The 22,498-nt window shown below is 52.5% G+C and overlaps 1 protein-coding gene across 1 annotated transcript in view; it reads left to right on the forward strand.

Annotated features, from left to right (window-relative positions):
• LOC148164225 (voltage-dependent N-type calcium channel subunit alpha-1B-like) overlaps positions 1-22,498 on the forward strand; it is a 73,868-nt gene that overhangs the window by 25,390 nt on the left and 25,980 nt on the right. Inside the window, 9 exon segments of the mRNA XM_088023785.1 lie at positions 4,634-4,696; positions 5,470-5,671; positions 5,945-6,109; positions 6,404-6,514; positions 6,931-7,014; positions 16,406-16,522; positions 16,923-16,991; positions 18,330-18,421; positions 20,641-20,785. Coding sequence (XP_087879911.1) covers positions 4,634-4,696; positions 5,470-5,671; positions 5,945-6,109; positions 6,404-6,514; positions 6,931-7,014; positions 16,406-16,522; positions 16,923-16,991; positions 18,330-18,421; positions 20,641-20,785 — 1,048 coding nt within the window.

A 22,498-nucleotide genomic window follows, 5' to 3' on the forward strand; every position in this document is an offset into this window, starting at 1 on the left:
GTGGATTTTCCTTCTGGGTGGCAGTGTGACTCCATTGAAATGGCTCAGGTGTCCTGAATCCTTGGGGCTTTGGACCCAGGTTCTGGGGACAGACCACTCAGAAGCCAACCTAGGGTTAGTCTTTGGGCTTAGGGCCATAACAGGCCTGATCTGCCGGGGCTGTGATGAGCTTCCTGGGGACTGATCTGAGGCCATGTGTCGGGAAGCGTCAGGCTCAGGGATTGTGGCCTGGGCACATTGCACTTGGGGTTCGTTGGGATGGACCAGCACAGTTCTGCGCTGAATGGTTTCTGGAGTTCCCAATGGCACGTTTTCCGTTTTAGTGGCAGGCTGAGTCCACTTGTACGGGTCAGGTGTCCTAAATCCCTGGGAACTGAGCCAGGCCTCTGGGGACAGACCCCTCAGAAGTCTCCATAGGATCATGGTTAGGACATGGGGGCATGACAGGCCCGAAGTGCCGACGCTGTGGCAAGGTACGGGTGTTTTGACTTAAGGGCGTTCATCAGGATGAGTGTCAGGCTCATGGATTGCGGCCAAGGGGCCGATGAACCTGGGGCATCCCTGGGATGGGCATGCAGTGTACTCCTTCTCTGAAAGCTGTCCTGAGTTCCACATGGCGTGTTTTCCTTCTGGGTGAGAGGCTGAGTCTTCTGGTCTTGCTGGAGCCAGCCTTCGTGGACAGATCCCTCAGATGCCTCCGTAGGCTGACGGTTAGGACCTGGGGGCACGGCAGACCTGACATGCAAGCTCTGTAGCCTGCTCAGTGGGGTTTGTCTAGAGGGTGTGGGTCAGGGTGAGTGTCAGGCTCAGGGTTGGCCGCCAGAGGGCGCCAAATTTGTACGTTGGCTGGGATGGGCATTCCGAGTTCTCGTGTTCTGAAAGCTCTCCGGAGTTGCAAGTAGTGTGTTTGAATTCTTTTCGGCAAGCTGAGTCCTCTGGTGTCGCTCAGGTATTGCCATTCCGGGGGCTTTGGAGCCAGGCTTCTGGGGACAGAAACTTAGAAGCCAACCTAGGGATAGACTTACGGCCTAGGGTCATTTCATCCCTGATCTGCCCACGCTGGGGCAAGCTTCGGGGGGCGGGCGATCTGAGTTGGGGGCATGGGATTAGGGTGAGTGTAAAGCTCAGGGTTTGCGGGCAAGGGCCTTTGAAAGTGGCATTTCGCTGGGATGGGCACGCAGAGTTCTCCTACTCGGAAAGCTTTGCCCTGAGTTCCCAATGGTGCGGTTCCTTTCTGGGAGACAGGCTGAATCCGCTGGTATTGCTCAGGTGCCCCGAATCCCTGTGGCTTTAGAGCCAGGCCTCTGGGGCCAGAGCCCTCAGAGGCCCGCAGGGGATAGGGTTAGGGCCTAGGGGCATGGCAGGCCGGACATGGCAGCATCGGGGGTTTGTCTTGAGGGCGTGGGTCAGGTTGAGTGTCAGGCTCGGGGTTTGCCGCCATAGGATGCAAAATTTGTGCATTCCTTAGGATGGGCATTCAGAGTTCTCCTGCTCTGAATGCTTTCCGGAGTTCCAAATGCTGCGTTTTCCTTTTGGGTGGCAGCCTGAGTCGCTCGATATTGCACTGGTATCCCGAATCTGTGGGGCTTTGGAGCCAGGCTCTGGGGACTGACCCCTCAGAAGCCAACCGAGGGTGACGGTTAGGACATAGGGGCACGGGAGACCTGACCTCCCAGCACTGCGTCGAGGTTCCCGGGGTGAGGGTTGAAGGCATGGGTCAGCGTGAGTGTCTTGCTCTTCTTTTCGGCCGGGGGACCGCTGAAAGGGTGGGTGCGCTGGGTGGGCATGCAGCGTTCTCCTGCTGTGAATCCTTTCCGGAGTTCCAGATGGTGGGGTTTCTCACTGGGTGGCAAGCTTAGTCCTCTGGTATTGCTCAGGTGTCCCTTGCCTTTGGGGCTCTGGAGCAAGATCTCTGGGAACAAAGCATTCAGGAGCCAATCTAGGCTTGGGGTTAGGGCCTAGGGGCACGGCATGCAGAGTTCTCCTGCTCCCGGTGCTTTCAGAAGTGCCAAATGGCGCATTTTGCTTTGTGGTGTCAGGCTGAGTCCTCTGGTATTGCTCAGGTGGCCCAAATCCCCGGGGCATGGAGCCAGGGACCTAGGGAGAGTGCTCTCCGAAGCCAAGTGAGGGTTAGGGTTAAGGCCCAGGTGCACGGCACTCCTGGTCTGCGGGAACTGTGGCGAGCTTGGGATGGGCTCTATGTCTTGAGGGTGGGGGTCAGGTTGAGTGTCAGGCTCAGGGTTTGCCGCGAGGGGGTGCAGAAAGTGTAGTTTCGCTGGGATGGGCATTCAGAGTTCTGCTCTGAGTGCTTTCCAGAGTCCCAGTGGCGGGGTTTCCGTCTGGGTGGCAACCTGAGTCCCTTGATACTGCTCGGGTGTCCTGAATCCTTGGGGCTTTGGAGCCAGTCTCTGGGGACAGATCACTCAGAAGCCAACCTAGGGTTAGTCTTTGGGCTTAGGGCCATGACACGCCTGATGTGCCGGCGCTGTGATGAGCTTCCCGAGGTCTGGGTTGAGGCTGTGGGTTGGGGGAGCATCAGGCTCAGGGATTGCAGACTGGGCACATTGAACTTGGGGTTCGTTGGGATGGACCGGCACGGTTCTCCTGCTCTGAATGCTTACCGGAGTTCCCAATGGCACGTTTTCCTTTTTAGTGGCAGGCAGAATCTTCTGGTCCTGGTCAGGTGTCCCAAAGCCCTGGGGCTTTGGAGCCAGGCTCTAGGGACAGAGTGCTTAGAAGCCAACCTAGGGTTAGGCTTAGGGGCATGAGAGGCCTGATGTGCCGGCTCTGTGATGAGATTCCTGGGGTCAGAGTTGAAGCCATGGGTCAGGGCGGAATGTCAGGCTCAGGAATTGCAGCCTGGGCATATTGAACTTGGGGTTCGTTGGGATGGATGGGCACAGTTCTCCTGCTCGGAATGCTTACTGGAGTTCCCAATGGCACGTTTTCCTTTTTAGTGGCAGGCTGAGTCCTCTGGCACTGGTCAGGTGTCCCAGATCCCTGGGGCTTTGGAGCCAGGCTCTGGGGACAGAGCGCTCAGAAGCCAACCTAGGGTTAGGCTTACGGCTTAGGGGCATGACAGGCGCTTCCCTGGGTCTGAGTTGAGGCCGTGGGTCAGGTTGAGTGTCAGGCTCAGGTTGGCCGCCAGAGGGCACCAAATTTGTGCGGTGGCTGGGATGGGCATTCAGAGTTCTCGAGTTCTGAATGCTCTCCGGAATTCCAAGTAGTGTTTTTGAATTCTTTTTGGCAAGCTGAGCCCTCTGGTGTCGCTTAGCTATTGCCATCCCGGGGGCTTTGGAGCCAGGCTTCTTGGGACAGACGCTCAGAAGCTAACCTAGGGATAGGGTTATGGCCTAGGGTCATTTCAGCCCTGATCTGCCCACTCTGGGGCAAGCTTTGGGGGGCAGGGGATATGAGTTGGGGCGTGGGTGAGGGTGAGAGTCAGGTCGGGGTTTGCGGGCAGGGGGCCGTTGAAAGTGGCATTTCGCTGGGATGGGCATGCAGAGTTCTACTCGGAAACCTTTGCCGCAGGTTCCCAATGGTGCAGTTTCCTTCTGGGATACAGGGTGAATCCTCTGGTATTGCTAAGGTGACCCCTATCCCCGTGGCTTTAGAGCCAGGCCTCTGGGGCCAGAGCCCTCAGAAGCCAGCGAGGGATAGGGTTAGGGCCTAGGGGCACGGCAGGCCCGACGTACCAGCACTGTGGCCTGCTTCCCCGGGATTTGTCTTGAGGGCCTGGGTGAGGTTGAATGTCAGGCTCAGGGTTTGCCGCTAGAGGGCGCAAAATTTGTGCATTCCTTGGGATGGGCATTCAGAGTCCTCCTGCTCTGATTGCTTTCAGGAGTGCAAATGGTGCCTTTACTTTCTGGGTGGCAGCCTGAGTCCCTCGATACTGCTCGGGTGTCCCGAATCTTTGGGGCTTTGTAGCCAGGTTCTGGGGACTGACCCCTCAGAAGCCAACCTAGGCTGAGTGTTAGGACATAGGGACACGGGAGGCCTGATGTGCCAGCGCTGCGTCGAGGTTCCTGGCGGTGGGGGTCAAGGGCGTGGGTCAGCGTGAGTGTCTTGCTCTTCTTTTTGGCCAGGGAACCGCTGAAAGTGTGGGTTCTCTGGAATGGGCATTCCTCATTCTCCTGCTGTGAATCCTTTCTGGAGTTCCAAACAGTGGGCTTTCTTTCTGGGTGGAAGGTGAGTCCTCTGGTATTGCTCTGGAGCGAGCCCTAGGGAACAAAGCACTCAGGAGCCAACCTAGGGTTGGGGTTAGGGCCTAGGGGTTAAGGCCTAGGGGTTAGAGCATGGGGGTTAGGGTGTAGGGGTTAGGGCCTAGGGGTTAGAGCGTAGCGGTTAGGGCATAGGGGTTAGGGTGTAGGGCCTAGGGTTAAGGTTAGGGTTAAGGCCTAGGGTTAGGGCCTAGGGTTAGGGTGTAGGGTTAGGGTTAGGGGTTAGGGGTAAGGGTATGGGTTAGGGTTAGGGTATGGGTTAGGGTTAGGGTTCGGGTTAGGGTTAGGGTACGGGTTAGGGTATGGGTTAGGGTTAGGGTATACGTTAGGGTTAGGGTACAGGTTAGGGTATGGGTTAGGGTTAGGGTACGGGTTAGGGTTAGGGTATGGGTTAGGGTTAGGGTACGGGTTAGGGTACGGGTGCTCTGGGTTCTGCTGACACTCTTCACAGTGTCCACAGGAGAAGGGTGGCCCATGTGAGTGCTCACTGGCTCTTTGTAGCAGATCATGCTAGAGCAGAGGGGCAGCTTGGGCAGGGAGTCTCAAACTCTGCATTGTTTGTGTTCTAGTCTTCCAGCAAATACACCATACGCTCTTGCACCCACCAGGTAAGACATGGCTCTGCCTTCTAGGAGCGGGCAACCTGGAAAGTGGATGAGATTAAGACAAAGTACACAGCATAGTGATCTCCTGAAAATCGTTTTTGAGTGGCTGAAGGCCAGAGGGAGGATGGGTCTATTTGGTGTCTCCCTGTGCTACCCTTCTGGTCTCAGTTAAGGGTAGACAGAGGGATGTATGTATTCAGTGCCACATTAGATGACTGGGGACTTCCTTTGGGCCTAGGAGGACCACCGCTCAGAAGGTAGGGTCAATGCTGTGCCAGAAGCCCAGGACTTTTAAAGGCAGGTGAAGCTGGGTATGAACTGGTGAGCTGGGCCTGAGCAGGTGTGAGCCAGGAGTAAGCAGGGCAGGGCAGAACTCCTGGGCCTCCACCTGTCCTGGGGTTAGGACCTCCCGTCCCTGGAGACCTCCCCTTGATGGCCCTCCAACAGCCCTGAGAACAAGCCCTATAGGGAGGGTAGTCTACCTCAGGAGACTGCGGTCCTGGGGCCCGCAGTGTTGAGCATCCCCTTCCTCTTGCCATCTCTGGGCTCAGATATGCAAGCCTCACCTGTGATACAGGTCTTGACTTTCCCATGGCTCTTTCCTCAGGGGTCCCCCTGACAGTTGGTGTTTGCCCTTGGTGCAGGGTCCTGAAACACTCTGTGGACGCCACCTGTGAGGAGCAGGGCCCAAGCCCTGGGTACCGCATGGAGCTGTCCATCTTCTTTGTGGTCTACTTCATGGTCTTCCCCTTCTTCTTCATCAACAACTTTGTGGCCTTGATCATCATCACCTTCCAGGAGCAGGGGGACAAGGTGATGTCTGAATGCAGCCTGGAGAAGAACAAGGTGGGTGCCTCTCTCTTCTGCCCCATGTGCACGTGTGCATTGGATGCTCTGCTGGGCTCCCCTGATGGGCAGAACCACTGGACTTCCCTTCCACATGGGACTCGCTCATCACCGCATAGCTGGTGGCCAGCACAGGGGCAGGGAGGGACCGAGTGTGGCTGGTCAGGGCTGCCTGCGAGGATGGAATAGACAGGTGTGGGGTGCAGTGGGTGCTGCAGTGTGGGGTTCCCCCCAACCCCACCATGTTCTCAGTGCTCCTTTGTCCCTGGGCAGAGGGCTTGCATCGACTTCGCCATCAGCACCAAGCCCCTGACACGGTACATGCCCCAGGACAAGCAGTCATTCCAGTACAAGACATGGACATTTGTGGTCTCGCCTCCCTTCAAGTACTTCATCATGGCCATGATCGCCCTCAACACAGTGGTGCTAATGATGAAGGTACGTTGGCCCAGCACGGGGGACAGTGGGTGCCAGCTGGGGTGTGAGAGAGAGAGAGAGCCATCGTTGCAGCTGATCACGTCCTGGTCAGCATGGGATGCCTACAGAAGCCCAGTGCCCTGGGTTCTCTGTGGGCTGAGATGGTGAGAGTGTCCTGGGAGGAAACGGGGAGAGCAGGGACGGGTATCCCTACCCTGGGCAGGCGTGCAGTTCTCTCTGCTCTGGCAGGAGGTCAAGGCTGGGGTGTCTTGGGGCAGCCGAACCTGCAGCCAATGGCACTTATTCCCCGTGCAGTTCTGTGACGCACCATATGAATATGAGCTAATGTTGAAATGCCTGAACATTGTGTCCACATCTATGTTCTCCATGGAATGCGTGCTGAAGATCATCGCTTTTGGGGTGCTGGTAGGTGCCTTGGCTCCCTCTTGGCCTTTTGGTGGTCTGCATTCTGGCTCCCTCTCTGTAGGGGGGGATCTTCAGGGACTTGTAGCTTAGAGCTGGGAATTCCCCAAGCCCCCAGAGCAAATGTGACATTGCGGGGGCTCCTGAGGAAGGGGCTGCTCCAATAGCCTGAGCTGCCTGAGCTCTGCCCCAGCCCAGTTCCTGGAGACAGGCGGGGCGAGGCTCCTCCTCTTTGGACACAGAGCTCTCAGTTCTGCACCTGCCCAGACCCACAGGTGTTTGCTTACCCAGCTGTGGTGTCCCCCTGGGTGGCCCATCTGTCCCTTTGCTCCTTTCTTGATCAGGGGTACTTCCTGCAACTCCTTGCCTGGCAGAACGCTTACCAGCCTCTAGCAGTAACTGCTCTTTTTTCTCTCCAGAACTATTTCAGAGATGCCTGGAATGTCTTTGACTTTGTCACTGTGTTGGGAAGTATTACTGATATTTTAGTAACAGAGATTGCGGTAAGTAGTGTTTCCTGTCCTTCCTGCAGGGCCCCAGAATGGTTTCCTTCTAGGCAGTGCTCCTCAGTGCGCCTCCAGGTCCTGAGTGTTAGCCCCTTCTCTCTTGCCAGAGTTCCCCAGGAGCCCCTGGAAAGAAGGAGGCTCCTCTCCAGAGGTGGAGTTGGGGATTGGGTATTGTCTTGGGAAATGCTTTCTCTTGGAGAAGAAAGTGGTTTCCAAAAGGTCTTCTAGGCTTGTGGTCTGAGAGTCACCTGGGAGCTTCATTGTAACAACTGACCAGGAAGACAAGAATCTTTTAAATCTGTGTGTGTCTGACAAATCTAACAACTTGGCTCCAAAGTACATGAACTAAAACCAACAAGAATTTAGAATATTTTAGAATATTAGGTTTGTTTTACGTGTGTGTGTGTGTGTAAATAAAATGAGATACTCATTCATATCAAACATACACAGATTATATGTAAAAACTGACCAAGTGCTAAAATATGAAATTGTCTCAACAAATTTCAAGGAATCTGAATCATAAAGCAGTGTTCTTTGAGTACAATGCACTATGTCAAAATTAAATGGCAAAAAATCTCATCTCAGTCCTAAATGACTTCTCTAGGAGCAGACACTTAAGGTGGGGTTCTTGTACAAGTCATTTCTTAGGAAGCACTCCCGGGCAAGACCATGAGAGGGAAGTTTGGGGAAATGGACGGCTAAGAGAAGGGGGATCAGAAATGGATCTGGAGCCAAGTGCCAGGGTGCATCTGGGTCATCCCCAACGGGGGCTTGGAGACAGGGTGGTCACCCCTCAGAGCTGCAGAGCTCATGCCTCTGTACGGATTAGTCCACCACTAAGGGCTGCACCTGGGGGCTGCAGTTGTCAGATACCTCCAGCCCTTCTGAGTGCACCCCAAGTGCAGGCAAAGCAGGCTCTGGCACCACTGGGGAGGAAGGAATATCAGACTCCTTGGTAACAGGACCGCACTGGAGTGCACGAGTGTCTGCTGTTACCCTGGCCCCACTCAGCTCTGCCCACGTCTCACACTGGGTTCACTTCCCTCCTTCTTCAGGATGATGCTGGTCACAATGTGTGGGAGAAGAGGGTTGGTAACCAGCTAGAGCTAGTCTGGGTTAAGTTGATGTTCATTAACTTATTCTTCCTAACCCCTTTTGGGGTCCCCTTACTGGTGGCCAGCCTTCTGCCGCTCTAGTTGCTGGACGGGATGAGGCAGCCCACACTGTCACCCTATGAAGCCCAAGTCCCTGCTTGTCACACCCTTGTGTGGTTCTGGCTGCCATAGTAGTCCAGTCGTAATTAAGACTGGTCATAGAGCACTAGAAAGGCCCTAGTGAACCCCCTGATTTCCAGATAGACTTCTTCCTACCCTATGTAATGGTAGCTCTGCCCTTCTCCATTCCCAGCATCCAGTACCCTGGCCAGCCTAGAAACTCTGCTCTGCCTGCTGATCTTACGGCATGAGGAGCACAAGTGACAGGGGCCCACCATGACTTTGGTGATCCACAGTGGAAGCCTTCCCTACCCCTTGAGCCAGGACCTCTAGATTTGCCAAACCTAAACTTATGGAGATGATGAGAACAAAGTCTGACCTGGGTTGCTAGAGGATAGTGAGAGGGGCCACCCCTACTTCCACCACTTGCTTTCTGGATCTGTGTGACAGTTGGACACCCAGTACCATCTCTTGTTTGTCAGTTCATCTTGAAGGACAATATCCCAACCCTGTGAGGTACATCACCAAGCCAGCATTTAATCTGTGTCTTTAAGAGGCTTTTTCAGTGTTTTATGAGGTTTCCACCTCCTGAATGATGTTGAATATTATATGCCTGTGGATCCCGAGTCACCTGTTCCTTTTGTACCTGCTTCTGCTTGCTCAGTTTAGAGTCGATGTTATGTGGAATCCAATATAGGTAAATCCCTGGTACTGGTGTGGGCCAGGGTATTCCATGGGCAAAGACAAACCCACACCCAGAGTATGAGTGATCCCAGTAGAGACACATCACTGCCATTTCCAGGTGAAAGGATTCTCATGGAAGCAAATTACCACCAAGTGGCTGGCTGACAGCCTAAAGCATGGTGCATTGTAGAGGCCTCGTTGACTTCTCATAGTGGGCTGGGTGTTTAGTAGTGGTCATGGCTGGATCAGCCCAGCCATGGGCTCAGGCACGGCCTTCATCTCAGCCATCATGGTCACTCCATTCATGGATCTACTATGTGAACACTGGGGCTGGTGAGAATAGAGGCTGGCTGTCATCTGTTGGGTAAACCATCTCAAGGCCTGGTTTTTAGTGCCCCTACAGCTGTGGATGCTCTGTGGTGGACACTGATGTGTAATACAAGGACCTGCATGTCGCATCCATTCCCTAGGCCCATCTGGATGCCTTTCCCCAACCTTTGTTCCCTCTGGAGCCCTGGCCAAGCTTTAGCTCTTGCGTAAGGTCCTGTAATCCATACCACAGGCAACTTCTTTCTCCATCCGTGCCATGGCTGCTAGATTCACCACCTAGAACTCTGCCTCACCACTGTCTTCCAGCTCGTCTCTGTGTGGGGTTCTAGTGACACCAATGTATTGAGCCAACGGCTTCATGTAACAGGCTTGAGTTTTTCCTCCTGGCTTTAGTGATCATCCCATGATATGTTGGGGGTAGGAGTGAGCTAAGGAAGACAGATGCAGCAAAGGTGCAAGGCCTGGGGCACTGGGCCACCTGTCATGAGACTGCATCCTCTATTTTGAGTGAGGTAGGAAGAGGAGTGACATAATCTGGCTTTTCAGACCAAACCTCTGCCTGAGAATAGAGTGCAGGGCACAGGCAGAAGCAGCTAGGCAAGTTAGGGCTTAGTTGGGTTATCCCAGAAACAGACCCCAAGACAGGAGTTCAATGCAAGTCATTTATTTGGGAGGTGATCCCTGGAATACTAGGGGAACAAGGAAGTGGGCCAGGGAGGGGGGCAGCCAGTACATGGTCCTATGAAGCCGGGTACCACTGTGGGTCCTCACTGGGAGCCCTGAGCCTCCATTATCCCAGCAAGGGGCGGGATGACTGGGGTGTTTTTCAGCAAGTGCTGTTAGCTACTAGTTGAAGCCTGCTGGGGAGAGGGGGCCAGAGAATGTTAATTCTCATGTCCTGGCCTGGGAAAATTCTCAAGGAAAAGTGATGTGGATGCTGACAATTGAGTATTGGGCCTGTGAGGATGGGAGTGCCACCGAATGCCACAGCAGGGAGCCCGGCAGAGGGTCTAAGGTGAGAGACCATCATTCCGGATGTAGTTTCCAGTAGAGCTGCAGATGGACCACATGTCTCTGTGAAAGTTGAGCAAGAATGGCATCAAAGTCTGAGCACTTGGGAACGTGGATTATCATTAATTGAAATGGGAAAGACTGTGGGTGGAACAGGTTTGTTGTGGACTGTTTGTACATGTGGACTGGATGCAGTTTGTACATGTTAGATTTGAGTTGCCTGTTGGCCTCCCTGAAGGAATCATCCAACAGGCCATTGGACAGATGGGCCTAGAGTTTGGAGAAGAGATTCATGCCAGTGTCATAGGATTGGGAACCATGAGCATATGAGATGATATCAGATCCATGAGACTGAATGAGATCAATAAAGGAGAGAAAAGAATGAGCTACTGAGTTCTATGATGCACCAACATTTAGTGACAAAGGCGTGGCCGGAGGGCAGAGAGGTTATCCAAACCATTAGCAAAGATTAGTGTGCAGAATGTGCAAGGCTCTTCTGTGAATCATTAAGACAAACAAAAGCAACCGAATGGAAAAATGAACTGAAGGCATAATTGGGCATTTTACTAAAAGAATAAGAAACAGAAATGACCAATTAACATAGGAAAAGCTGCTCACCCTTATTTGTAATTAAATGTAAAGTGAAATGACATTGAGATGCCATTTCACACCCTCTGGTTTGTCAAACGTCAAACAGGAATTCCAGCCATGGCAATGGTTAGCAAGTGGGACAGCCAGAACCTCCACGCTACTGCTGGGGGGTGTTCGTTGGACAACCTTTTCGGAAGAGTGTGGCAGTCCCTGGAAAGCTGGACATATGCATGCCTACAGCGACTTAGACACATAAGCCAGAGGGTGTCTGGGCAGGTGACCTGGAGACACTTTCACACAGAGGGTCATGGCTACCTTGTTCACAGTAGCAGCGGAATGCACTGATTGTTAGGGGACATGAACGTAGTAAAGTGCCACACGCACTGGAGGGTGGTGGTCTCCACATCAAGAGGGATGCTTTTCAGAAGCAGAGTTTGCTTGCCGTCAGCACAAGTTTGCCCAAGTCCGCGAAGGCTGCATACGGTAGCATCCCATTGAAAAGGCTAAGAAAAGTCAAGTATAATGCATTTTAAGAGTTTGTCATAAGACAGTAAAGAAAAACAATTATTAACAAGAATTAAGGGTAGCTACTACATCTGGGGAGGAGAAAGGGAGACAGGACAGGCTTCAAAAGTAATGGTAACATTCTGTTTTCTTTAAGCTGGGTGATGAATATATGGACATTTTATGATTTTTCTTTGAAAATGTGCATCCGTACACATATTTATACATATTCTTTTGTGTATGTGGTATGTTTTATGGTTTTAAAAAATTAGTAATCCAAATAATGCGGGGAAAGTTCTGAGCTGCCATTTTCACACAAAAACCAAGGATGTTCTGTCACACCAACCATTGGCATTGTGGCATTGCCCAAGTGCTTCTCATCCAGAAATAGTTCGTACCAGTGTGGTTTCTGGAAGGAGCAAGCTGGCTGCTGATCCTTACGGGCCCCGTCCTTGGACACAGGCATCTTTGTTCCCTGGATAAAGGGATCCAGACATTGCGCTCCTGTCTGCAAGGGCACAGCTCTGGGGGTTTCCTCATGTGTGTGCCTCCTCGCCCAAGAGGGCGGACTGATGAGCAGGCATCAAGGGTGGGGGTGGCCAGAGATGCAGAGAGCACAACGCCCAGCTGTCTTGCAGGGAAACCTCCACCTCCAGAGAGGCCCGCACACAAGGCAGAGACCTTCTGTGGCGCAGGTGGCTGGAGTAGCCCAGTGTCTGTCCCTCAGCTGTTGGACGCGCAAGGCCAAGGGGGCTTGTGGTTGTATCAGACCTTGCCTCAAATAAGCCCTCCATGGCCGCTGCCGTCGGCCCCCGATGCCTAGCAGGGCCGGTGGGAGGGCTGAGGAGCCGCTTGGCTTGGAAGCTCTGCTGTGCCCTGGCCGCTGGTGCTCTCGGAGCTCAGTCCTTCACCCAGTTCTGCTGAGAGGGGAAAAGATGAAAGGAAGTCGTCATGTGGATTAGTGGTGTCTTTATTTTTGTTCATTTGTAGTCACTTCAGATGTTACTTTGTGATGTACTTTTTTTTCCTTAGGCAAAAAGATGAGTGTCAGTTCCCACCACCAACTTAATCAAAATAGAGTAATAGTCTTAACGAGGGTCACGTAGAGACAGCATTCCCAAGCAAGCATAAAACTGACATTGATTTCTTTGCCTGGAAATAAAAAAATAAGTGTCTGTGAGTCATCTTTGGATTTGTATTACAAACAGGAATGCAAATGAATGCCACCCTGTCTGCATAACCTACAGATTTCAAAAATATGTTTTGATTTGGTGCATTTTAAGCCAAATATGCAAAGTTTACTAAAATCCTCAAATTTTCCAGTGAGGTATTCAAAGTTTGAGTTTTTGCTTGTGTTGATGACTCATTTTCTCTTTTGTTTTCTGTTTTTGTTCTTGATTTACCTTAACCTACCTGCTGACTCACGCCATCCAACCAACAGACAATGCAAAAACCATGTCTCCATCTGTATGTTGCGCACCTGCTGCTCAAACATCCCAATTTGTAAATAATATGCAAATATCCATCCATGAAAACGTCACATATAGGAAACGGTTGGTTTCATGAATTTCAACAGTTCTTAAAACTCCTTGCTTTGCTTGCTCTCCTTCTGTTCTTCCTTCCATTTCCTGTGGCCCCTCACCACTGCCTTCCAGAGGGGTGTGGTCAGAGACTGGCAGTACACCCATCCCCTCTGGCCTCTTCTTCTCGGCTCCTGGGGTCCAACAGGGGCTTCTGAAGGCCCTCCCAGGAGCCACTGGATTCAGGAGCTGGCCTTGGGTCTAGAGAGGAGGTGTAGGGTCCCCTGAGTGAAGTGGCCAAGTGCCCAGTGTTTCTTGTCGGGATCGGGCTCAGAATTGGGGAGATTTGTGTAGGACATGAGTTTGGACCTGTTCCTACAGAGTCCATGGTTTCTCTTGCACCGTCTTTCTTCTGCTCCCTTCCCCACTGTACCAACATACAAGGCTGGTTCTCCCCGGTGGCCTCTGACGATGTCTCCTGTAACATTCTCCCTGGACATGCCCTTCCATAGGGAACCCTCTCTGGGTCTCAGGGCTGGAGGGGATTGGAGATTTTGTCTTCATGATTCAAAAAAGGGTGGTGTAAGGCCTGATGGAGTGGGAAGAGGGTCTGCCCCCAGAGACAGTGAAGCTCAGGGCTCTTGCACCCAGGCATCATTGGAAATTCACATAAAGTAGCAAATATTTGAGATTCCTGTTACAAAATGAACATTAATGATAAAGTGTTTCACAAGTGTAGCAGAAGATCTTGAGTTGTGAGAAAATGCCATTTGACGCCACAGAAATTTTCGACTCACTCAGGCCTTCTCGTGGCCTTTTCCCGTCCACTTGGGAAGAGCACCCCCCTCCCCCCGTGCCCTTCCTCATCCTCCAGAGCACACATCATCACCTGACATGCTGCGCATGTTGGGGTATACAGAGCTTTGCTTTTCTTCATCATTGTCCCATGAGAACAAAGCTGATTAGGAGAGCAGTTTGTTGCAGCATAGACTGTGGCCCCCAGCAGATGTGCACAGGTCACTTTGCTTGACCCTGACTGGAAACAGTGATGTACTTGGATGCAGGAGATGCTGATCCGGGTCTGAGGCCTGTTGATCCCCTTTGTGGGGGCCATGTTTCACAATGCCCGGCGTACCTTTAAATCCCTTAAATCTCGGACTCCTCACCGTCTGGGCACAATGTCCTAATGTCTCCATCTTGTGGATGAGGAAGCAAGGGGCTCAAAGGAACCAGGGACCAGTGTACCCTCAAGGTGAATCAGCTACCACATTGAGAGGTGCGATGATGCATCTTTGGGGTGCTCTAGACCTTTCCTGATTCAGAGGCAGATGGCAATAAGGAAGGGTGTGGCTTTGAATTAGTGGGGGAAGTAGTAGGTGCTCTCTGGTGTGACAGAAACCACGGACTCTGGGAGGATGGGGCAAGCTATGTCCATCTCCAAGGGGTTGGCCGAGGCCAGAGGCGACTATGCATAGCCGTGGGAGGCTGCCGTGTGCTTGCTGCCCCCTGCTCTCCTGCATGCGCTCGCATGGCGTTGCCTGGCAGCTCCCGCCCTGGGCACAGCCACGGAGTGCTCTGCCTGCCACACTGTGCTCGGAGTATCTGTGGCTGCTGTCGCCATCTGTCCTCATGGCTCTCTAGGGCTGTCTGTCTGTTGCCACCCCCACCCCTCTCCCGAATGCCCACTGGAGCCCCGAGAAAAGACATCTGGGAGGAGGGGTGAGAACTCGTGTCTCAACAAAACGTAGCAGGTGACTTGCTGAGCTTTGCATTCATGCACTATGTGGATGGACAGTGCCTTCCCCTGCCTTGTCTTCCGTCCCTTCTTTCTCACCCAGAGCCTCGATTTTCCCCAATATCTCCAGGAAATCTTCTCGTCTGTGCCAGTGGCCTGAGCAGAGCGCTTTGGGCTGGGCAAATGATAACTGTGTTATCACAGTCTCGGCCCCTCCAGACCCAAGTGAGCAGGTGCTTTAGAGGCCGGGCCCTTGGAAGCTCCCTCCCGTTCCTCTGCTTTATTGTCTTGTACAAAGGATTTCCCAGCACTGTAGACAAAGTCTCCCTTCCATCTCTGTGCCCATCCTCCCAAGGTGACTGGCTCATTTGAGAACCTGGGGCCCACGGGGCAGGGGTGGATGTCTCTTGGCCATCCTGTACCACTGAGATTCTCTTTCCCCAGCACAAGCAGGTGAGGGAGCTCTAGGCAAACTGTGTGCCCTCCAGGGTCACACCTCAAGGTCCACTCCTGCCTTCTTGCTGATCTGGACCACAGTCAGCACCTCCTTGTGACTACCAGACCTCCCACCCCATGGCTCCGACATCTAGCCCTCCAGCAGAGACAGTCTAGTCTCCAGCCACCCCGGTGGGAACTGAAGAGGCAGACAAAGGCTGGGTTGGGGCCACTGTCCTTAGAAGTAAGAGTGAGACCTGCCTCTCCACCAAAGGCCTCAGCCCAGCCTAGAGCAGATGGGCAGCCCTGGAGGGAGGGCGGCCAGCTCTCCCCAGGCTCCCCATGCCTCCTGCACGTGCTCTCCTACTGCTGCTCTCATTCAACACGTCGTGTTCTTTTCTCTTCATCTGACCACTGAATCTGGCGATACGATGTGCCTAGGCCTGAGCTGCTTGCATATGTTAAAACACCAAAGTGGCAGGAAGCTGCTGTCAGGCTGCGTGCGGGCACCTGGTCTCCAAGCAGACAGAGGGTGGGAGACTGCCCAGGGCCACAAGCACCCCCACGTCGTGGAAACCGTCCAGAGCCGTGCTCCCTGAAAGGGATGTGCCAATAACTCAAGGCGCCCCTGGGCCAGGGTGGTAGCCTCCCTCCCAGGTAATCTGTGGAGTCCAGAGTTTATTGCTTCTTTTTTGCTTGATTTTGAACCTCCTGGATGAGGGAGCAGTGCTAGATACCCTGGGATCTCTGGAGTTGAGACCATTTGCAGATTTCATAAGTGGCTTCCGTGGTGTGGGCAGCAGGATCGCCAACACTTACCCTTCCTATGGTGACTTATCTGCAGGCACCAGGAGCAGCCCCAGAAGAGATGTTTGCCCCTCTGCCAGGTCCCAGATAGCAGGGGCTTTGCTAGCCGTATGGAGAAGCGAAGGGCCCTTCAGAGGCTCTCGGTGAAGAAGGAGCCCTGCCCGGCACTTGGATCGCTTGGCTGTGTCTTGCAAGAGGCGGTCAGTGTTAGAGGCCCATCCACAGTTCGTCTCCTGGCTCCACCTGGCAGCAAGGAGCTGCTTCTGAGAATTTTTCTCTCTCTCCCTCCCTGTTGGGTGCAGGGGAGCCTAAAGCGGAGGGGTTTCTTTGATTTGCTGCATGAGAAGTGATTTGCAATGACAAGCTTTACTTTTGGAAGGTTTTCTGGTGGCCGATTGCTGCTTATACCGTAGAGCAGTGACGTTTTGTTTTATCTCTCTTTGTATGCACTTTTCTTCGGGACCACAGCACACCAGGGAGAGGTGGGTGGGGAGCAGTACCTGAAGTTGCAGGAGGCTGGTCTCCACAGGTTAGAGAACAGCCTCTCTTCCCTACAGAACAATTTCATCAACCTCAGCTTTCTCCGCCTCTTCCGTGCTGCCCGGCTCATCAAGCTGCTGCGCCAAGGCTACACCATCCGCATCCTGCTGTGGACCTTCGTCCAGTCCTTCAAGGTGAAGCCCAGGCACGGCCCTCGTGTCCTGACCCTCCCCTGTGTGATGCACAGTGCTGTGGCCACCAGCTCCTCCTTGCCACCAGAGCAGACCCTCCTCGTGGAGGCTCCTTGTTGGCACCCGTTATCCTGTTGTGGTTTACAAAGACATTTTAAGTGATCCAGAGAGCATCTTGGTAATGCTCACTGACTCTGAGGTGGGTTCTATGACTGATTATAGACGAAGGAACTGAGGTGGTCTCTTGGTGGAGGGGCTTCATGGTCAGTGGGGGTGGATTTACGGTCACTGGGGTCTGGGTGGCCCCAGAGACCCGGCCACCGTCCACTCTGTAGACGAGGCCTGAGCAATGTAGCTGGGCAGCCCTCCCTGGAGCCGCCCTGTCCTCTGTATGTCTCCACAGGCCCTGCCCTACATGTGTCTGCTCATCACCATGCTGTTCTTCATCTACACCATCATGGCATGCAGGTGGGTGCGCCTGATGGGACAGGGAGCAGAAGGGGCCCTGTGCCCTGGGCCAAAAGGGCACTGATCATGGTCATCAAATGGTATCAATGACAGATTGGCACTTGGGGAACATTTCTATGTTTGAAGCACTTTATGAACTTAATTCTCGGAAAGGCTGTTCTACCGATAAGGACATGGAGGCTGGGCACCACGGGTTTGGGCCTGTCACCCAGAGTCCACTAGTGAGGCGTAGCTCCACCGTCTGTAGGAAAATGCTCTGCTGTGCTCCTGAGTGGAACCCCGTTGGGCTGTTAGGGTGTTGATGGGCATGTTTGATTCGGTGGTGGAGCTTTTGAGCACATCTGCCTGGTGCTGAGTGGCCTGCAAAGCACCAGCTGGTCATTCTGTTAGTCCAGAGAGTTGACCTGATCCTTTACAGGAAGTTATATATTACAGAAGAAAAAAGTCAACAGGATCACACCAGATCACTGTACTGTCAAGTTCAGCTTGGATAAGTTAGATTGCCTTTATTTTGCCAAAGAACCCTTTGTCAGCTACTTGGAAAAACATTTAAAAGACAAAGCAGTGTTCCAGTTTTAAATCTTTGGCATCTGGCCACTTTTCAACAGTAGGATGGGAGATGGATCCAAATGTTAAATTATAGTGGGAGAAGCCATTGTCTTAAAGGTTAGCTGAGAAGTGATTTTTAAACTCTACTTCAGGGATTGAAAAGGTTCTCTTCCTTTAAAATTTGCTGAGATCTGATGCTATTTAAAAATATATATATATTTGTGCCTGCTTTGGTTTTGGAATTTATAAGACCAGAAGGGTCACTGATCTTTGTTTTTGGTGAATATGTGATAGTTCATAAATTTTTCAGCCAGATTCCAGATTTTAAGCCAAGTACAGTTACTGACTTGTTTGCATTCCTAACCCTAAAAATAAATCAATTAAAATGGATAAAAAGCCCATTGTGATATTTGCACAGAAATTTAGAAAGAAACTTTCAAGTTGACCTCATAGCTATTACCAATGAAATTACTGCTTCGGAGTCATTGATGACAAGATGAAATTTCAAATGCTTCCTGTCTTATATATAGTGCAGCACATGTAAACTTAGCTCCAGGTGGCATTTTTACTCGGCATGCAGACTTGCAGGTGTAGACATGCGGAACTGGGCAGGGGGGCGGGCAGTGACGTGTTTGGCTGGAAGTGCTGACCCCTCCAGCCCCTGCCGCAGTGGTGGTGGCTAAGGGCAGCGTCCTGTGCCTTGTGGGTCCTCACGTGCACACATCCTCTTCTGCCTGGCCACAGCTCCTGAGGACCCAACAGTACCAGCCTGTAGCCTTCTTTCTCATTTCAGGTTTTTGGAAATATTGCCCTGGATGATGACACCAGCATCAACCGGCACAACAACTTCAGGACGTTTTTGCAAGCCTTGATGCTGTTGTTCAGGTGTGTTGTTTGGGGAGTCAGCGCAGGCTCAGAGGCTCCTCCGTTCAGGAGGGACAGGGCATGTGCCGACCCAGAGGGCCACCCCCTCCGACCCCCAGCTCGTGCTGGCTTCCCCTCAGTGGGCCTTCCCAGCTTCTTCTCCCCTCTTCCTCCTTCCTTCGCTAAGGGTTCCTGGGCCTCGGGACAGATGGAAGGGAAGTCCATGAGGGAGGTCAACCTGAGAGCCCCAGGTGAGGCTGGCCTTGACCACCTCAGCTCAGATCCCTGGGGGTGGCCAGAAGGCCTCTGCTGAAGCTGCAGCCAAGGGTCTGGGAGGACAGAAGGTGTCCAGCAGGGCCTTTTTCGGTGTGCTGGACATAGGCTTTGCATCTGCTCACCTTGTTGACTGCAGGGTCTGTGGGATCGGGGGCGGGGGCGGGGGCGGGGGCAGGGCAGGGGGACACAGAGTACGCTCCTCAGGGACCCAAGGAACTCAACTGGCCAGAGTGAGTGCCTCCACCTGCCCCGTGGCTCACACGACTGCAATCCCCTAGGCTCCAGGCTCCAAGGCAGGCAGAGTAGCTTGTTTCTGGCTCAAGCACCTCCCTGTGTGCTCGACAGGGCTGCATGTCAGCTTCTGTTCCGAGACGTGACACACTCTCTGTGGCCCATCCTGGCGTGGGGGCTGTGGGGAGGGGGTGAATGTGTCTCACTGCCTCCGTGTCCCCTTCGTTAAGGCAAGCCCAGCACATGACCCTAGGAGGGAAGAAAGGAGCTCTTCGCAGGGACTTGTGGAGGAGGGGTGCTGACATAAAACCCTTCCTGAGGTGCCCACACGCGTGTTTGTTCATGCAGATGCACCAGGATGCTGTGAGGCCTGTGCTGGGAGATGCCCAGCGCGGTGAATCCCAGGCCGATGCATTCCAGGGCCCGTGGAGGTTCTTCTTTTTATGGAGGGAGATCAGACCGATCTGCTTAGCTAAGCTGCCTGGAGAGAGTTGTCTGACTCTTGTTTTTTAAATCAGATAGACAAGTATCCTTAGGCCTACACTTTCTCCAAATGACATCATTTCTCTGGACTTTAGCTATTACGTTCATTTCATCTCGTCATTAATTAACGTCCTGCCTCGTGCTGCAAGAGTTGAGGCAGGCCTATGAAACCAGCCTCAGTTTTAAGTCTTTGTTCTCAAAGATCTCTTTTCCTCCCTGGTCTCTGTGTCACGTGTGAGCACCAGTATCAGTCAGGCCTGGCATTGGACAGCTGCCCTGCAGGAAAAGCGCCCTACTCCTAGCCATTGTTAATGGGAAGTCGGCTCCACTTGTGCCGAGAGCTGGCCATGCAGGCACACCCAGTGTCGGGGGGGGGCCCAGGCCTCTGGTCTGCCTGCAAGTCTAGTGCACATCTGGCCCTCGTGCTGGCCACACACCCAGGGACAAAAGTCCATGGAAAAGGTCCTCCAGGGTGGCCACTCAGGCTGGTGGGGCTGTTCTTGGTGTGTTCAGGAAACAGCAGACGCTGGTGTGGCTGGAGTGGACTGAGCAGAGACCACGGGGAAAGAGCAGGCTGCGAGTTTCACAGAGCTGTGGGCAGTTGTGTGAATGTTGGCTTTGCAGTAAGTGAGGGGTCATTGAGAGGAAAAGTGACCTGATCTCACCTGTGTGTAGTGGACCCACTTGGCCATTGGGTGGGGCAGAGCAGGAAGATCCGTGAGGAAGCTATTGCAGCAGCTCAGGGGAGGTGGTTGTTGCTTAGCCCGGGGTGCTGAGAAGTGGTAAGAGTCTAGCTGGTTTTTGAAGGTAGATGAGCTGATGAAGCTGGTGAGAAGGAATGGAGGCAGGGATGCCTGCAGTATATTTGGCCTAAGAAACGGGATGGAGCCCCCATTTCTTGAATCAGGGAAGGCTGGGATGGCACATGCTGGGTGAGGGAGGCCAGGAAGGGCTGTGTTGGCTTCGAGGTGCCAGAGGTCCATGAAGGGGCGCTCACCATAGTGCTGACTTTTGGTGCAGTTCCTTGTTGTCAGTAACTAGTTCTTTCCGAGTTAATGATCAATTTGAAAACCTAATGCCAGAGGATTCTTTTTAAGAAGCAGGCATCTCTTACCTAGACCTTACATATGAGTGGGTTCTCTGTGGGAGGGAGCCCAGGGAGCGTATGCACTTGAGCCAGCTCTTCTGAGGTTTCTTCTCAGGCTGGCCTGGGCCTTCCTTTGTGGGTCTCATGGCTCTGCCCTTCTCAGGGGTGCCACTGGGGAGGCCTGGCATGAGATCATGCTGTCTTGTCTCAACAACCAGGCCTGTGAAGAGCACACCAATGCCAGTGAGTGTGGGAGCGACTTTGCCTACTTCTACTTCGTCTCCTTCATCTTCCTTTGCTCCTTTCTGGTAAGTCCTAGTCACTGTGCCCATGTGTCCACCTGTCTCAATCCATCCCAGGCCCCCCTTCCATCTCTCACTGATCCCTGATACTGATTCATGTCACATTACAAGCGGATTCTGTGTTGATGGTCTCGTTTCCCCAGAGACGATGACCTCTAAAAGGACCCACTCTGTCATGAGCTCCTGTGGGCCTTGCCTTTCCTTCTCAGAAAGGGTTTTAAGTTTCCACGGGACAACTGTCCTTTAGTCTTTAGCCTCTGCCATGGTGATGAGTTACAAAGAAGCAGCACTCCAGCTGGTGTGCCTGGGGCAGATGAGCCTCAGGAAACTGGTTGTTGGGGCGGTAAGTGGACTAGGTCCAAGTGAGCAGACACCTCTGGGAAACTTTGAGCAGGGGCATGGCACAATCTGGTTGATACTTTAAAACCTTGCTCTCGCCTCTGGTCAGGAGAGGCTGAAGAGTGGTCAGGAGGTGGCTGGAGGTGACAGTGCCTAGAGAAGGGTGAGGATGAAGGGGGTTGAGCTGCACTTTAAAGACAGAGCCAACATGACTGATGAGTAAGCACAGGCATGAGAGAAAAAGAGAAAGAAAGCCGCACCTGCCGTTTGCTGGGGTGCTGGAGAAACAGGCGCTCGTTCACGCCAGTGAGAATGTGACGAGGTGCAGCAGCTGTGGAAGACAGTATGGTAGCTCCTCAGTAAACTGAAACTAGAATGGCAGTATAATCCAGCAACTCCACTTCTGGGCATATGCCAGAATTGAAGACAGGGACTTGAATAAATATTTGTACACATATGTTCATAGCAGCATTATTCACAATGGCCAGGAGGTAAAAGCAACCAAAGTGCCCACCAACAAGTGATTGGTACACAAAATGTGACATGAACATACAAGGGACTATCATTCAGCCTTAACAAGAGAGGCAGTTCTGGCCCATGCTTCAATATGAATGAATCGTGAAGTCATTATGCCAAGTGAAATAAACCAGTGACAAAAGGAAAAATAACTGTATGGTTTCACCTATCTGAGGCCCTCGAGTGAAGTTCACAGAGACAGAGTAGGATGTAGGATGGCGGGTGCCAGGGACTGGGGGAGGGGTGGGAGTTAGGGTTTAATGGGGTCAGGGTTTCAGTTGGGGAGGATGGAAGAATTCTGGAGATGGACTGTGGTGATGATTGCACAACAGTGTCAGTGTGCTTGATGCCGCTGCACTGTGCACCTAAAAGTGGTTAAATTGGTAAGCTTTTTGCTATGTATGTTTTACCACAATTTAGAAAATGGTATTAAAAAAGAATTAACATAAATCCTATCCAAACTCTTTTTATTTTTTTAGAGGGGGGAGGGAAAGAGGGAGAGAGAGAATCTCAAGCAGACTCCATGCTGATTGTGGAGCCCGACGTGGGACTCCATCTCATGACCCTGAGATCATGACCTGAGCTGAAATCAAGACTCGAACGCTTAACGGACTGAGCCAACCAAGTGCCCCCTATTCAGATTCTTTCAAAAAGTAGAAGAGCAAACACCTCCTGACACATCCTGTGATGCTGCCATTGTCCAAATACCAAAGGCAGGCAAAGATGCCACAAAAAAAGAAAACTACGACCAATGTCCCTGATAAATATATAGTAAGAATCCTGAACAAGATACTAACAGACTAGTTCCAACAACACATTAAAAGGATTATACACCATGATCAAATGGGATTTATCCCAGGAATG

This window comes from Eumetopias jubatus, unplaced genomic scaffold (assembly GCF_037043125.1).
Source record: "Eumetopias jubatus isolate StellerSeaLion01/CBP00866 unplaced genomic scaffold, mEumJub1_p1.0 scaffold_6, whole genome shotgun sequence".
In the NCBI taxonomy this organism is placed as follows: Eukaryota; Metazoa; Chordata; class Mammalia; order Carnivora; family Otariidae; genus Eumetopias; species Eumetopias jubatus.